Source organism: Nerophis ophidion, linkage group LG08 (assembly GCF_033978795.1).
Source record: "Nerophis ophidion isolate RoL-2023_Sa linkage group LG08, RoL_Noph_v1.0, whole genome shotgun sequence".
NCBI lineage: Eukaryota > Metazoa > Chordata > Actinopteri > Syngnathiformes > Syngnathidae > Nerophis > Nerophis ophidion.
The window spans coordinates 73,070,310-73,088,195 of NC_084618.1; the positions used below are offsets into that span (position 1 = coordinate 73,070,310).

Genomic DNA, 17,886 nt, shown 5'->3' on the forward strand with positions numbered 1-17,886 from the left:
TTTCAACTCTTTAAAATTCAATATTCAACAGACAAAAATGAAGAGGAAAACTAGCTAATTTGAATCTTTTTGAAATTTTTTTAAAAAGAATTTATGGAACATCATTAGTAATTTTTCCTGATTAAGATTAATTTTAGAATTTTGATGACATGTTTTAAATAGGTTAAAATCCAATCTGCACTTTTTTAGAATATGTAACAAATTGGACCAAGCTATATTTCTAACCTAATCATTATTTCTTCTAGATTTTCCAGAACAAAAATTTTAAAAGTAATTCAAAAGACTTTGAAATAAGATTTAAATTTCATTCTACAGATTTTCTAGATTTGCCTGAATAATTGTTTTGAATTTCAATCATATTAAGTTTGAAGAAATATTTCACAAATACTATTCGTTCGAAAAACAGAAGCTAAAATGAAGAATTAAATTAAAATGTATTAATTATTCTTTGAAATAAAAAAAAATTATTACTTGAATATTGATTTAAATTGTCAGGAAAGAATAGGAAGGAATTTAAAAGGTAAAAAGGTACATGTGTTTAAAAATCCTAAAATCATTTTTAAGGTTGTATTTTTTTCTTTAAAATTGTCTTTCTGAGAGTTATAAGAAGCAAAGTAAAAAAATAAATGAATTTATTTAAACAAGTGAAGACCAAGTCTTTAAATTATTTCTTGGATTTTCAATTCTATTTGAGTTTTGTCTCTCTTAGAATTAAAAATGTCAAGCAAAGTGAGACCAGCTTGTAGTAAATAAATACAATTTAAAAAATAAAGGCAGCTCACTGGTAAGTGCTGCTATTTGAGCTATTTTTAGAACAGGCCAGCGGGCGACTCATCTGGTCCTTACGGGCGACCTGGTGCCCGTGGGCACCGCATTGGTGACCCCTGCTGTAGAGCATTGACGTAATGCTCATTTGGTAGTAGTTATTGTACCGTGGCAGCCACCGTATTTGTCATTGTGTACTGCGCATGCACAAGCCGGTTCTTTTCTATATAGCATACTGTGATATCAACCGGTGCTACTGAGAGCTGTACCAGTGAGTTGTAAAAAAACAGAGTTTGGTCATTCAATACGGTGTCAGGAGTGGGACTCAAACACAGACACACGATACCCAAATTGAGAAAGAACTTCTGGCAGTAGTGTTTGCATGTTCACGATTTAATAATTACTGAAACTGACCACCAAACTCTGGTCACAATCCCTCAGAAAACCGATCGACACAGCGCCTGCACAACTTCAATGTATGATGCTGCAGCTGCAGAAATATAACATATAAATATAAATATAACCGGTTTTCCACAAGTAAACGTGCCCAGGACTGCTTGTAGAAGCATTTAAGTCTCACCTTAAAACTCATCTGTATACTCTAGCCTTTAAATAGACCTCCTTTTTAGACCAGTTGATCTGCCGCTTCTTTTCTTTCTCCTATGTCCCCCCCCCTCCCTTGTGGAGGGGCTCCGGTCCGATGACCATGGATGAAGTACTGGCTGTCCAGAGTCGAGACCCAGGATGGACCGCTCGTCGGGACCCAGGACTGACCGCTCGCCTGTATCGATTGGGGACATCTCTACGCTGCTGATCCGCCTCCGCTTGAGATGGTCTCCTGTGGACGGGACTCTCGCTGCTGTCTTGGATCCGCTTGAACTGAACTCTTGCGGCTGTGTTAGAGCCACTATGGATTGAACTTTCACAGCATCATGTTAGACCCGCTCGACATCCATTGCTTTCGGTCCCCTAGAAGGGGGGGGTTGCCCACATCTGAGGTCCTCTCCAAGGTTTCTCATAGTCAGCATTGTCACTGGCGTCCCACTGGATGTGAATTCTCCCTGCCCACTGGGTGTGAGTTTTCCTTGCCCTTTTGTGGGTTCTTCCGAGGATGTTGTAGTCGTAATGATTTGTGCAGTCCTTTGAGACATTTGTGATTTGGGGCTATATAAATAAACATTGATTGATTGATTGATTGTATCGGAGCGCTTATATCCAATATTTTAGATGCAAGTCAATATATATTATTTTTTTGATGTTGTCGGACCGATATCAATATTGGATTGGGATACCCCTAGTAAAAGGATTACACAACATGAAATTATACCCAAAATATCGCATTTTGATGGGAGTCAGTGTGACAAAAATTGGTCTTGAGGGTAAAAAGTGTAGGGCATACTTGCAAGCATCCTATTATATATATACCCGACAATATCTGTAAATTCAAAGTTTTATATACTTAAAATCAAAACAAATACAGAGGATGTCGAGTTAGGATGAGTCCTTAGGTGACTTACCTCCCAAAGTTGCTCCAATACTGTATGTCACCGTGATGGAATTTTTTATGGTTATCATCACACTTTTCCTTGTGGTATAAACATATATAAAACTAGATGATGCAATTCCTGAAGAAATTGCGTGTGAATCCTCCAATGCTGAAGATGAACTGAAATGCTGACAGAATGTAGTATGAATGTAAGAAGAGTTTAAATGTTGGAACAGTTTTAATGTTGAAGAGTTTGAATTTCCAGAAAAACCGGAATTAGGTTTGGAACTTGGGAAAGTGGTAGTTTGAAATGTGTTGATGTTGGAATAATTTGAACAGGTTGAAAAATGTGGCAATTGTGCAGCTTGGAAAAAATGCCCCATTCATTTCAAATTGGGAATTTCATTGAAATTTGGAAATTTCGGGAAAAGCGGCATTTTTTTTGAAAGCGCTTAAAAATGTAATGTTCTGAATGGTTGGAGTGGGAATTTTTCAAAAACGGTCGAGAAATGCTGAAGTAGTAACATTTTTAATTGATAAATGGTATTAGGAATTCCTGGAATTTCAGGAAGAGCGAGAATTTTTGCATTTCAAAAAACAACTTTGTTTTGTGTCCCGATTAAGACGAATGTTTTGACGGAGGAACGGTTGAAGTGGGTTGAAAAATGAGGAGGAAATAGTCGACAGAAAAAAGGGTGAAAAAGGGGTTGAAGAAAGAGAATTTCTGGAATTTCTGGAATTAGTTTTTACTTTAAATGATTGTATGTCCAGGATGAGGAGGATATTTTGAATGTGGAATGGTTTGAATCTGTTGAAAAATGTGGAAATGGTGGAAGTTTGAAAAATGGCCAATTCATTTTGAATGGGGAAAAATGTCCCGGAAAACGTGGGATTCTGGGAATTTTGGAATTTGTCAATAGAAAGCCTGCTATTAGGTTGAACAGTTTGAAGTTGGAACGGTTTGAATTGGATAAACTTGTGGAAGGTAGAGCGTGCCTAAATCTGGAGAAGAAGAAGAATAAATAGATGAATTTTAGTGTAGAAAAGCATATGTGGGACTGCTTTGAAGCATTCACACAAAAAGCCCAAAGATATGCAGAATGGAGAGACGGGGGCTGTCAAACTAATAAGCAGAAGTAGTAGCGGTTCACATGCTTTTTCTGTGGTCACCATCACATACACATAATAAAACCAATCACATCACGTGACACTTATTAGCAGCAGGCCACTCTGATGTTACGCCACACTCTCATTATTATTAGACGAAAGAGGCGCCCGATGAGGAGAGAAAGCAATAAAGTACCTGGGCCTGATGAAACTCCACAGGAGCTGTACAGTACATCTAAATGTCAACTTGCACCAGCAGAGGATTATTAAGTCTCTTTTGTGTTGGCCCTTGACTCCATTATTGCAACTCAGCAACAAAATGAGCACACTTTTGCACTTCAGCAACGTCCACACGCTTGAATTCACAACCGTTTCAGTCCTTTCACTTGTATATATATATATCTTATAGTTTCAGTTCTTTCACTTGTGTGTGTGTGTGTGTGTGTGTATATATATATATATATATATATATATATATACACATATATATGTAGGTGTGGGAAAAATCACAAGACTACTTCATCTCTACAGAACTGTTTCATGAGGGGTTCCCTCAATCATCAGGAGATTTTTTTTTTTTTTTTTTTTCCCTAAAAATTTTTTTACACTTGGAGGCTCACTGGACTATCGAGTTGGGAGTTTTGGAACATTTCTGTATGTTTTCCTCCTCTTACTCTTGTCTCTGTAAGCCATTTCTTTCGACTACTTTCTTTGGCGGGTATTTCTCTGGAGTCTTGTGTTATTTATTTGAGAGACGTGGTGACGCTCGTCTGCCCGCTGATGGATTTAACTCCTGTTCGTCTCTCGTCTTGTGTTATTGCACACTTAACACACTTTGAGGTGCCTTCTGGAGATTTGCACGCGGTCCCACATCCGCCGCCAGACTCAGCTGTGATGTACTCATCCAATTTTACAAACTCGACAGGGTGCAATGAAGTCTTAATTGTGCCACACTGCGATCAGGGGGAGCGTCTTTGACAAGGCAAGGCGAGGAGACGCTGTTTTATAACCCCTATGGCGCACATAAAGAAGATATATTTTCAAACCTTCTCCTTGAAACAAAAGATAAGATTTTATTTCACCCAGCTCTTTTTCATGACATTAAACAAATTTTTCCCCATAGGAAATCATGTAAATGTATTTAATCTGTTCGGAGACAAACTGTAGCCAGGAATTGGCATTTTAACAAGAATAACAATAAGTCAATTCTGTTGATGTGCCTCGCACATTTCACTCTTCCAACCTGTCACATGTGTGAAAAGAAGTTATAATAATGTTTTAATGAAATTTAACTAAGCAGTTTTGAGTTGTTGTTCATGAAAAAACTATTATGAGTTAGATATGTCAACATACTGGCATGGGACCCGTTTTGCGTGATGAAGCGCATGTAAAATGTCAATTACTGAACTTCACATGACTTTTTGTTTACCACAAACGTATTCCTAGCGGCTTCCTGCTCCATCATTGACAGGAATATAATGGCAACGTTACCAGTGGATACACATTCACTCCTGTGGCGCACAACAATAATCTGTGTTTTGGAAGTCAGGATCGAATCTCAGTCAAAGTTGATTTAGGAAGGTTTTTATACATTTATGATTTAATGATGTTAAAATTGTTATTTTGAACTAAAACAAATAATTATTGAACAATTTAGTTTTAGCACAAAACATGCATCAAATAAAAAAGTCCAACAACATTTTTTCACTTAAATAATAAACACTTTAGTATGGGGAACATATTCACCATTAATTAGTTGCTTAATAAAGTAACAAATACTTAGTTTAGAGTTATTTGGACACTAGGGGAACATATAAGGGTTAGGGGTTAATAATAAGCAATAATTCTGAGGTTATTGAGGGAAGACTCTTAGTTAATGGCTTATTGGTTGTATAATAACGCTATGCAGAATAAGGCATTAATAAGTACTTAATAATGACTAATTAAGAGCCAATATGTTACTCACTTGCATGTCAATAAGCAAGTAAAATGTGTTCCCCATACTAAAGTTTTAACAAAAAGTATAATTTTCCAAAAGTAGATTAATACTTGATTTGCATATGTCATTCTTATGTAGCTTCAAAAGATTGAGTATTTAATTTATACTTACATAAAGCTTTTAAAATATATTTTTATGTCGTTGGGGTCAATTTTGAAGAACCTCTCAAGGGTTGATGAAGGGCTTATGGACACATTTTGACACTGGAACAGATATAGCCACTCAACGTTATTTAAAAAGAAAAAATGTCACATCACAATGAAGTGGAAGTCCACACGTGTTTGGATCAGGTGCAAAATTGCCACCTCTGTATCCAATGCAGGGACACTTTACCCTGCTGACGCTACAGCTTTAAAGCCTAATGTGGTGTGTGTGTGTGTGTGTGTGTGTGTGTGTGTGTGTGTGTTCCTCTACCTGCTCTCATTTTCAGTGAAAGGTGTTTGCTTGTAGGGTATAAAGGGTGTTCTTATCTTGGCCTACAGCTGCCTCGTGGTTAAGGCACCATGCTGCTGTTGTCACCATGTGAAAGTGCGCGAGTCTCTCTCACACACACGTGCACACACGCACGCGCGCACACACACACACGCACACACACACACACACACACATACACACACACACACACACACACACACACTACAGAGCAGAGCAAGCACGGCAGTACACAAGTTAAGAGGTTGAATGACCTCTCATACCAATATAACACACATTTAATCAATATTAAAACCTGCTCGCCTTCAGGGGCCACGTCGCTGTTGCGTCCCAATTTTAAAATAAATTGCGTTTAGGACTCAATTAGTGGTTTTTTTTCTTTCCAAAAATCAATGACCGACCATTTACGCCCCCAAGCCCCCCAAAATTAATTGACATTTAATTAGGTTTTTATTATTTTTTCCTAATAAAAATGCTTTGGGAAAGAGACGGGAACAATGAGGGTAATTAAACATTATTACCCATAGTCGGACTGTCAAATCTGTCTGTGTTGACATTTTGACTGAGTGGCTGCTTTGGCAAGCACTTTTGCTTTGGGTTTTTACTTGTGCTGATTTTGTGCTTTTTTTGGACTGGCTAGCCAGGCTCCAACATTATTCATATTTTCACTGTAAAGTATTTCCTCGGTTAAGCAAGCCGAGATGCCCACTTCATTAAATAAATGCCAACTTTTACAGCATTTACATATATATGTATACAAACCCCGTTTCCATATGAGTTGGGAAATTGTGTTAGATGTAAATATAAACTGAATACAATGATTTGCAAATCATTTTCAACCCATATTCAGTTGAATATGCTACAAAGACAACATATTTGATGTTAAAACTAATAACCTTTTTTTTTTTTTTCAAATAATCAATAACTTAGAATTTGATGCCAGCAACACGTGACAAAGAAGTTGGGAAAGGTAGCTATAAATACTGATAAAGTTGAGGAATGCTCATCAAACACTTATTTGGAACATCCCACAGGTGTGCAGGCTAATTGGGAACAGGTGGGTGCCATGATTTAGTATAAAAACAGCTTCCATGAAATGCTAAGTAATTCACAAACAAGGATGGGTTGAGGGTCACCAATTTGTAAGCAAATTGTCGAACAGTTTTAGGACAACATTTCTCAAAGAGCTATTGCTAGAAATTTAGGGATTTTACCATCTACGGTCCGTAAAATCATCAAAAGGTTCAGAGAATCTGAAGAAATCACTGCACATAAGAAATGATATTACAGACCTATGATCCCTCAGGCGGTACCGCATCAAAATCCGATATCAGTGTGTAAAGGATATCAACACATGGGGAACACTTTAAAAAAACACTGTCAGTAACTACAGTTGGTCGCTACATCTGTAAGTGCAAGTTAAAACTATACTATGCAAAGCGAAAGCCATTTATCAACAACACCAAGGAACGCCGCCGGCTTCGCTGGGCCCGAGCTCATCTAAGATGGACTGATGCAAAGTGGAAAAGTGTTCTGTGGTCTGACGAGTCCACATTTCAAATTATATTTGGAAACTGTGGACGTGGTGCCCTCCTGAACAAAGAGGGAAATAACCATCCGGATTGTTAAAGGCTCAAAGTTCAAAAGCCAGCATCTGTGATGGTATGGGGGTGTTTTAGTGCACAAGGCATGGGTAACTTACACATCTGTGAAGGCACCATTAATGCTGAAAGGTACATACAGGTTTTGGAGCAACATATGTTGTCATCCAAGCAACGTTATCATAGACGCCCCTGCTTATTTCAGCAAAACAATGCCAAGCCATGTGTTACAACAGCGTGGCTTCGTAATAAAAGAGTGCGGGTACTTTCCTGGCCCGCCTGCAGTTCAGACATGTCTCCCATCAAAACTGTGTGGCGCATTGTGAAGCGTAAAATACGACAACAAGACCCGGACTGTTGAAAAACTTAAGCTGTACATCAAGCAAGAATGGTAAAGAATTCCACTTTCAAAGCTTCAACAATTTCCTCAGTTCCAAAATGTTTATTGAGTGTTGTTAAAAGAAAATGTGATGTAACACAGTGGTGTGAATTAAACGCCTCTTCCTAATAATAGCCTATGTATTGCGGTACACCACAACTGATGGACGGGAATACTTTAAGGGGGAAGAAGAACAGAAAGTTTGACTTAAAGTTCAAGCTAGCGGTTGTGAAATATGCGGAGCAGAATTCTGGTTTGGCAGCGGCCAGGCAGTTTAACGTTGACCCAAACCTTGTGCGCGAATGGAAACAAAAAAAGGGACAACTACTATCTCAGTCAGCAATCGATGGAAAATGGGCTTGCTTATCTGGCGGAGGTAGGAAGAAAGTGAGTGACAATCCTGATGCTAATTTGTGTCAGTGGACACACCACGTTCGTGGACTGAACCACCGTGTGTCCCGCAAAAAGATCCGCATTAAGGCCAAGGAGTTTTATGCCATCGCGAGTGACACGAGAGACACCGGGGTGGTATTATGTGCAACGAGTGGCTGGCTTAATCAATTCCTGCGTCGGAACAACTTTATCCTCAAGAAGAGAACAACTGTTGCACAGAAGGGCGCTCCCGTCGAGAAGATTGCAAACTTCCTCGTTTTCACTACTAAACAGATAGAGGCCAAGAAAATCCAGCCCAAGAATATAATCGCCATGGATGAAACAGCAGCCTGGTTTGACATAGTTGGTTTTAGTACGGTCAATGAGAGGGGCGCCCGCTCCATCTGCCTCAAAACCACCGGCCACGAGAAGGCACGCGTCACGGTGGCTCTTGAAGCTAAAGCAGACGGGACAAAGCTGAAGCCTTACATTGTGTTTAAAGGTGCTGTCCGTGATGTAAAGGCTATGCAGAGCATCCCCGGGGTGATCATAGTTTCCTCCAAGAATGGCTGGTTTAATGATGACCTGACAAAAGGATTGGCTCCAGAGGGCAGTGGGGATATTTCACTTCGGACCGAGCATGGGACTCGTACCGATGCCATATCAGCGAGGCCATGAAGGCAGAGCTCAAAAGGGGCTACAACCTTACAATGGCTGTTATATCTGGAGGTTGCACAAAGTACCTGCAGGCCCCTTCCCGCCACCTCCTGGTCGACTGGGTCCTGGGAGCCTGGGATGCTCTGGATCGGGACACTCTGATCAACTCATTCAAGGTAGGCTGGCTGGCTTTGTGTATGTGTGTGTGTGCGTGTGTTGCAAACAGTAGCCAAAGCTGATTGTTGCTTTATGGTATCCTACAAGGTGTGTGGGCTGACGGTGGCAGCTGATGGGAGTGAGGACCAGCTCATTTACTGCCTCAAGGAGGGACAGCCATGTCAGGCAGGCAGAGAGATGCTTTTGAGGGCTAGACAGCAGGGTGCTGCTGTGGTTCCGGAAGAGGAGGTGAGTGATAAGGAACAGAAGTTTCTCAATGAACTTGTAATTGAAGAGGAGGAGGATGATGAGTGGGTTTGAGTTGCATTTGGGGTTGCGTTTGTTGCAGTATTATTGTTTTGATGGTTTTATAGAGTACTTGTTACCATAATTTTATTTTTCCTGTATGCTGCTTTATTTAAAACTTTGAATACTGTAGCCTTTATTTTATTTAAGTGACACTATTATTGTTCTGTTTTGATGGTCGGTTTTATACTTGAGTACTTGGTACCATAATTGTATTTTTCCCTGTAGGCTGCTTTATTTAAAAACTTTATTTATTTTCAGTATTGGTATTCTATTTGGCAATTGTTGCACTACTGCCATGTTGAGGCTTTGTTGATCTCTTGTCTTTTAATAGTCTTGTTTTTTTATCAGTATGTTTACAATAGCTTTTACATTTAAAGTTTTTTATACGAAAAAAAAAATACTGGACAGTAGGGCTGTGGGGAAAAAACGATTCGAATACGAATCGAATCGAATACGTTGTGCGATTCAGAATCGATTCTCATTTTTTAAAAATCGATTATTTCTTTATTTTTTTTAATCAATCCAACAAACCACTACACAGCAATACCATACCAATGCAATCCAATTCCAAAACCAAACCTGACCCAGCAACACTCAGAACTGCAATAAACAAAGCAATTGAGAGGAGACACAAACACAACACAGAACAAACCAAAAGTAGTGAAACAAAAATGAATATTATCAACAACAGTATTAATATTAGTTATAATTTCAGCATAGCAGTGATTAAAAATCCCTCATTGACATTATCATTAGACATTTAAAAAATAAAAAAATAAAAAACAATAGTGTCACAGTGGCTTACACTTGCATCACATCTCATAAGCTTGACAACACACTGTGTCCAATGTTTTCACAAAGATAAAATAAGTCGTATTTTTGGTTAGTTTAATAGTTAAAAAAAATACATTATTGCAATCAGTTGATAAAACATTGTCTTTTACAATTATAAAAGTTTTTTTTTATTTTTAAATCTACTACTCTGCTTGCATGTCAGCAGACTGGGGTAGATCCTGCTGAAATCCTATGTATTGAATGAATACAGAATCGTTTTGAATCGGAAAAATATCGTGTTTGAATCAAGAATCGAATCAAATCGGAAAAAAAATCGATATATTATCGAATCGTGAGCCCAAGAATCAATATTGAATTGAAACGTGAGACACCCAAAGATTCGCAGCCCTATTGGACAGTAACCATTGTGACCAAATAATGGCCTGGTGCAGGCTGGTGCAAAAACAAATAAAAGCCTTGTGCAAATAACCGCATGCTTCTTTTAAACCCCCGTCTCCAAAAATGATTTTGAAATAAACGCCCGGGCTACTATTTGGTAATATACGGCATATACATATACATATATATATATATATATATATATATATATATATATATATATATATATATATATATATATATATATATATATATATATATATATATATACATACATATATATATATGTACATATTATACATACATACATATATATATATATATATATATATATATGTATATATATATACACATACATATATACACGCACGAACGCACACACTGCACCTGGGGATAGGTTGATTGGCAACACTAAATTGGCCCTAGTGTGTGAATGTTGTCTGTCTGTCTGTCTGTCTGTGTGTGCCCTGCGATGAGGTGGCGACTTGTCCAGGGTGTATACAGTACATATACACATATACAGTATATACATATATCCATACACACACACATTATATATATATAATGTGTGTGTGTGTATACATACATATATATATATGTATATATATATATATATATATATATGTATACATATATATACATATATATACACATATATGTGTGTGTGTATATATATATATATATATATAAATACACACATACAGATATATATGTACACACACACATATATATATATATACACACATATATACATACATAAATACATACATATTATATATATATATATATATATATATATATATATATATATATATATATATATATATATATATATATATATATATATATATATATATATATGTACTGCCTTCACGGTGGAAGAGGGGTTAGTGCGTCTGCCTCACAATATGAAGTTCCTGCAGTCCTGGGTTCAAATCCAGGCTCGGGATCTTTCTGTGTGGAGTTTGCATGTTCTCCCCGTGAATGCGTGGGTTCCCTCCGGGTACTCCGGCTTCCTCCCACTTCCAAAAACATGCACCTGGGGATAGGTTGATTGGCAACACTAAATTGGCGCTAGTGTTTGAATGTGAGTGTGAATGTTGTCTGTCTATCTGTGTTGGCCCTGCGATGGCGACTTGTCCAGGGTGTACCCCGCCTTCCGCCCGATTGTAGCTGAGATAGGCGCCAGCGCCCCCCGCGACCCCAAAAAAGGGAATAAGCGGTAGAAAATGGATGGGATGGATATATATATACACATGTATATATATATATATATATATATACGTATATGTGTGTATGTATGGTATAAGTGTTTGAATAGGACAGGATACACTTTTATTCATCCCACAATGGGGAAATAAGTCATAAATAATGTATATATAACTAATAAAACAAAAACACTATCTTCCAGTTGATGTTGTGAGAGAAGTATGAAGTTAAAAATGCGTATTAGATATTAGGTCAGGCACTTTGTTTGGTTCCTTAACCAATTAGGGATACTTCAAACATTGCAATGAGAAACAGCGCCACAAGTTTCTCATTAATTCTACATTTACAACAACAAAAACAACCAATTTGTCACATGTCTACTACTTTCCTGCCACTCAGAGTGATGTCGGACATTAACAGTGAAGCAACTGTGTGCTGACTGAGACTACAGAGGCAACAGAGAACATGACAGGCCAACACACACACACAAACACACACACACAAACACACACACACACACACGCCAACACACACTCGCCAACACACACACGTCCCAGCGGTCTGCGCCTACAAGCCACAAGCTCCCCTGAGGTGGTAGCAGCTACAAAACAAGAGTGGCACAGCAGCTGCCTAATGTTTGCCGCCGCCGTGGCTGGTTTGAGGCTCAACTGTGTGAATATTTTATTTATTTATTTATTTATTTATTTTTCGCCACATCCAAACAACAGTGGTGCTTTTGCCAGGCGGGTGATGTGTGGGTGAAGGAAAAAAAAAGCACAATTCTACATGCAAAAACTAACATTTTTGCACCAATTCTTAAAAGCGCTGCCCTTTGACAATCGTTATTGGTAGAAGGTCCTTCAAGAGGATCCATTAAATCCCGCCCTCTTCCTGGTGCGACCATGAAAGCTAGGCCCACTACTACAAAAGCAGTGTTTGGAAAAGCGTATTATGATTTCACTCACCACTTCAATGGGAATATAGCAAACACAGTACATGTTATTTGATCTGAACAAAAAAAAAAGTGGGGAAAATAAGTATGGGATCCCTCCGGATTTTGTAAGTTCACTTCCTTACAAAGATACAAACAGTCCAACATTCATTGGGTGGTTTTATTGTACCCAAGAGACACAGAATGTAAATAAAAATGTCATTAAGGTTATAAATTGATTGATTGGCAAACACATGATGTGTCGGAAAAAAGTCCCATGTTTATTGAAGTTGGGTCACCAGGGTGGTCTCTTTCTTACAAAGCTTCTTACCACTCTACAATTTTGCCACTGAGGTCTTTTGCCAGCCAGTGGAGAAGAGGTTAAAATGGACGATAGTGTTTCTGCGACAGGTGTCTGTTATCCACAAAATGAGTTGAGCTTGGGAGTAGTTTCCTAAATGGAGATCAGTGTGCTTCCTGTTTGGTAAGGGATCAAATACTTTACGTACTTCAAGCAATCAAAAATATTTTTTTCCTGGCTTGAAAAATGCAGTCTCTCTCTGTTACAATAAACCCACTGTAAACATTTTGGACTGTTCGTATCTTGGAAAGACGGTACACTAACAAAAAATCAGCAAAGGACAAAATACTTATTTTTCCTACTAATGACGAGTGTTTCTCAGTCATAGGGCCGGGGCCCATTGTCGGTATGCGAGCGCCCCCGAGAGGGCTGCCAAAAATATCTGTTTCTCAGCTGTGGTCCGTATGGGCCGCAGCGGTACTCGGTCGGAATACACTTTTCCAGAAACAAAAGAAGTCTGGAGCATAAATTATGATTAAAGTGGTGAAACAGTATTTAATTTGCACTTAAATTTAGTGACAATTTTGTACAGAAACATATGTATATATTGTTGTTAATAATTTAGTTAGAACTATTTTATATTAGCACCGTGTATGTACATTTAATTTTCATCAGTTTTTATGAGTTCCTTCTTTTGCACTATATTTGATTAGTATGTATTTTGTTGTCAGCCTGACCTAAGCCTTGATAATAATCTTTGTGATTAACACTTGCTTTCATACGCTATCATTTAAGAAAGTATATCCTGTTAAACTGTAAATCGGTGAGATAGAAATATTGAATACAATTCAAATCCATAGTAAAATTACTGATTCAGTGTTAATATTTGAGTGGGCCTCGGGCCCTCTGTAATGTAAAAGGTGGGCCCCGAGGTCAAAAAGGTTAAGAACCCCTGCTGTAGAGGATGTTTGAGCAATGTTAATACATTGCATATTATACATTAGTCATTTGGTGGAGTAAATAGCTTAGGCGTGAGCAATTAGATGACATTATATACAAAATAGGAATGCGATGACAATATATACAAAATAGAAATAATGCAATTTTTACATAACTATTTTTGTATTACTTGGTTGAATAGCCCTGATCAATAGACAATGCAGGAGCCTCGTTGCTAGGAGCAAAAATGTACGATGTTGCATTAAATTTGATTGTAAATACAAATTATGTATATATTTTTTTACATAAAACAAATTAATTTAATGAAATGTTACTAAAGCTAGACTATTTATGGCCCAAAACTTCAGCCCAGTCCTATATTTGCAAGCAGAGGAAGTAAAGACGAAAGAGAAATGCGGTTGAGACTTACGGGTGCCATCGAAGCGAGTGGCGATGTTGTCCAGGAATGTGTTTTGGGGGGCCAGCAGCCCCTTCATCACCGGCATCTTCACCCCACTTTAGAAACGGGGAGGTCACATCATTCCAGAGGCGCAGCAGGAGGGCTCAGCGGGGGCCATCCACTGTCGGGATGCAGGTTTATGAGAATCAATACATTTAAAAAGCAGCTTGCTCCTTAGGTGATGAGAAGGAGGAGAGTCAAAAGTGAGACCCAAACATGTTTTCTTTAGCAAGTTGCGCTCGAGTCGGCGACAGACGCATCCTCACCAGCTTCCTGGCAGCCACCTCTCGTCCTGCATCCCGCTCCCATCCACTCCAGTGAGGCTGCAGCCAATCACATGCCCGCATCCGCTGAAAGAAAGAGAAAGAGAGAGAGAGAGAGAGAAGTGGAGGTCTGCAGCTGACATTGGAAGCCACTATCAGCACATGGCTTTTGTGTGCGCGTCTGCGAAGCAACAAGAGATGGATGAGTCGCGTGTGGGTCGATGCTCTCTATTGTGTTCACCTGCTCCTTGTGTACACCTGCTCTCATGTGCCTCACCCCAGTCACATTCAAAAAGCAAACATTCCCATTTACAGTAGCTGCTCATGCTCACTTTTACTTTACACCGATTCCAAACGGTGTGTTGAGCCTTTCCAAGACTATATATTACAAATGGGTCTCAATCCAGCACCCAAAACGCTGCCCCCACCCACGCCTTCTTTCAGCATCCTCGTGAGAGAATTAAGGCTTCGGGCTGAAAGCCGCTAAGAGCGGATTACACGGATAAGCCAGGAGATGTTTTTCATGAGGACTTGATGCTTAACACACCCAAGTAACACGTCTAAAGTCAAACAACACTGCAGCTGGCAGAGCACAGTGTGGATGCCTACAGGTACTTTCTCAAACGCCAAACTAATACTGATGACAAATGCAGAATATCTTTTTTTTAATATACTCTATACATAAATATTTTTCTTCTATTTATATTTATCTTATTTTACAAAAGCTCTCATATTCAGTGTACATTACAGTAATTATCATAAAATTTATATTTCTACAACAATAAAACGTGTTTAACATTTAGTTTCTATTTTTGCTTTAATTGAAGTTAGTTAGAACACTTTATTATAAGTATAATAATGTAATAGAATAATTATAATGAATGAATGAATACAAACAGAATACAGTAAAGTAATTAAATAAAATTTCATAAATTGACTTAATGGGCTTCACAGTGGTGGAGGGGTTAGTGCGTCTGCCTCACAACACGAAGGTCTTGCAGTCTTGGGTTCAATCGCAGGCTTGGGATCTTTCTGTGTGGAGTTTGCATGTTCTCTCCGTGACTGCGTGGGTTCCCTTCGGGTACTCCGGCTTCCTCCCACTTCCAATGACATGCACCTGGGGATAGGTTGATTGGCAACACTAAATTGGCCCTAGTGTGTGAATGTTGTCTGTCTATCTGTGTTGGCCCTGCGATGAAATGGTGACTTGTCCGACTTGTACACCCAGGGTGTACCCCGCCTTCTGACAAAATTGAAGCTGAGATAGGCGCCAGCGCCCCCCGCGACCCCGAAAGGGAATAAGCGGTAGAAAATGGATGGATGGATGGGTAATGGTAGCAGTTCCTTAAACCCTACATTACTTGAAAAATCCTACAACATATTTCAAAAGTAACAACTCATGAAAATGTAATATTTTTCGGAAATATGTATTCTTATCTTGTGGTAATAAAACTATATCAAATATACTAAATATTAGAAGACAAAATACACGCCATATCAAATCTGAAATGTAATTAATTTTTTTAAAATTTAGATTTAAAAAGGATTATGCATTAAGTAAAAAAAATAAAATTATATATTTACTTTAAAACGCAAATGTCCTCAAGATGAATAAACTAAAATAAATACCAAAATAAAGCTCGCTACATAAAATTGTGTCAAAATAACAACCCACAAATCCTGGTGACGTGAGTATCCTGTCTGTGTGTCTTTGTTTAATCTCCTTAAAAGCAGAGGTATAGAGAGGTGAACTTGCAATATTAGATGAATGATGAAGTATTAATGTGGTAATTAATTAGGGGATGTCTCGCGAGAGCAGATGACTTGGCTGCCAATGAACATGCTTCATAAGATAATCGGCCGTGAGGTGAAAAGGGTGGAAAAGAAACCCAGCGAAAGTACAAGACGAGCTGCTCTCGGATTCCATTCAAGCGTGGGCCGGCCGCTCTTCCCAGCTTTTTTTTTTTCTCCCCACATACTGTATGAATGGCCGCCCATTGTCCTTACCTCTTGTACTCCATCCATCTCAGCTTGTCGCTGATCCATTAAACATGCCGGCTATCTGCTCTTCAGTCTGATAGGACACAAAGAGCAGCACCTGGCTCAGTGAATGAGGCTCATGGAGGATGAATATTACATGGAGGAGACTGGGGCAAAACATAAATAAAGCAGGCGTCTCCAAAGTTGAGCTTGGAGGCCGTAAACTAACTTTTTTTTGATCTCTTGCAAAAATGATTTAACCAAAACTAATTGCCCACATAACCCCAACAGCGGTGGACTATTTCTGTTTCCATTCTAATCAATGTACGCCAAATATATGGAGAGCTTCTATTTTTGCCGGATCAATTTTGCTAAAATCTGCTGGTTTTCAACAGGAAGTCATGCACGAACACAAAATACATTGGCCGGTGTACATACAATATAGTGCTGATCGAAATTTACACTTTGAAACATGCCGGAAGTGAACTGGTCAAAGGTTTTCGGGCGTAGTGTCACCTTGTCGAGACAAATGGATGAGGACATGCTGATTCTGTAATGGTTTAAAATCAAATAATCATATTACAGGTATATCTTGGAGCGCTATTTGGGGTCCTGTGTCAAATACCAGCTGATACAGGGGCCAGGGAAGCAGGGGAGTGGTTAGCAGGAGTTGAATGAGATGTGTGTGTGACTGTGTGTGTACAACGCTCGCCAGAGATTGTGTTGTGGCTTGCTACAAAATGAAAAATAAAGTTGTAGTTCTGCAAGGCAAAACTGTTGTTTTTTTTCAGCCACGAGTCAAGTCAAGTCAGTCACTGACGCTCTTTTGTGAGTATTGATGAACGGCAGAGATCGAGGCGTTCTGCGGTGTTGCCATTCAGCAGCTTTTAGTTTTCTCGAATGGGCAGGTTTGAGTTTATTTGCTTCAGCTACTCTGGAAATACAGAATATTACTTGTGAAAAGTCTACGCTACTTCACTCCACAGTGGAGCCGCAACAACGCACATCAGAACGTTTCCTAGTGACGCCAGTGGAATTCCGGTGTAATGCTGACCACATTGGCACCTATTTCATAGTTCTGGACCTACAAATGATGACTACAGGTAAAATTTCCCCTATTCTAGGGCTTGTTTTTTGACGAGCGTGCAGCAAATTTTGGAACGCCCATATGATGGCATCTACATCTCAAATCGTGATGTTTTCATACACAATTTGAAGCAATCATCAAATATGGCTGCCAGATGAATTATTGCAGGTTGTAACAATACAACTAACGAAGGGGTCAGCCTGCATGCATTTTAAAATGATGGCATAATGAGGAAAGTATGGACCGCTCTCGTCAAAATAGGACAGACCACAAAAAGGAG

General features: G+C 38.8%; 1 protein-coding gene across 1 annotated transcript in view; it reads right to left on the bottom strand.

The window, feature by feature from the left end:
* The window catches only part of LOC133558355 (potassium voltage-gated channel subfamily H member 4-like), a 75,741-nt gene that overhangs the window by 55,319 nt on the left and 2,536 nt on the right, over window positions 1-17,886 (bottom strand). The window contains exons 2-4 of the mRNA XM_061909669.1: window positions 16,547-16,613; window positions 14,543-14,626; window positions 14,247-14,397 (exon numbers count right to left, since the gene is read on the bottom strand). Coding sequence (XP_061765653.1) covers window positions 14,247-14,322 — 76 coding nt within the window. The 5' untranslated portion in view covers window positions 14,323-14,397; window positions 14,543-14,626; window positions 16,547-16,613. The remainder of the gene's footprint in view (window positions 1-14,246; window positions 14,398-14,542; window positions 14,627-16,546; window positions 16,614-17,886) is intronic.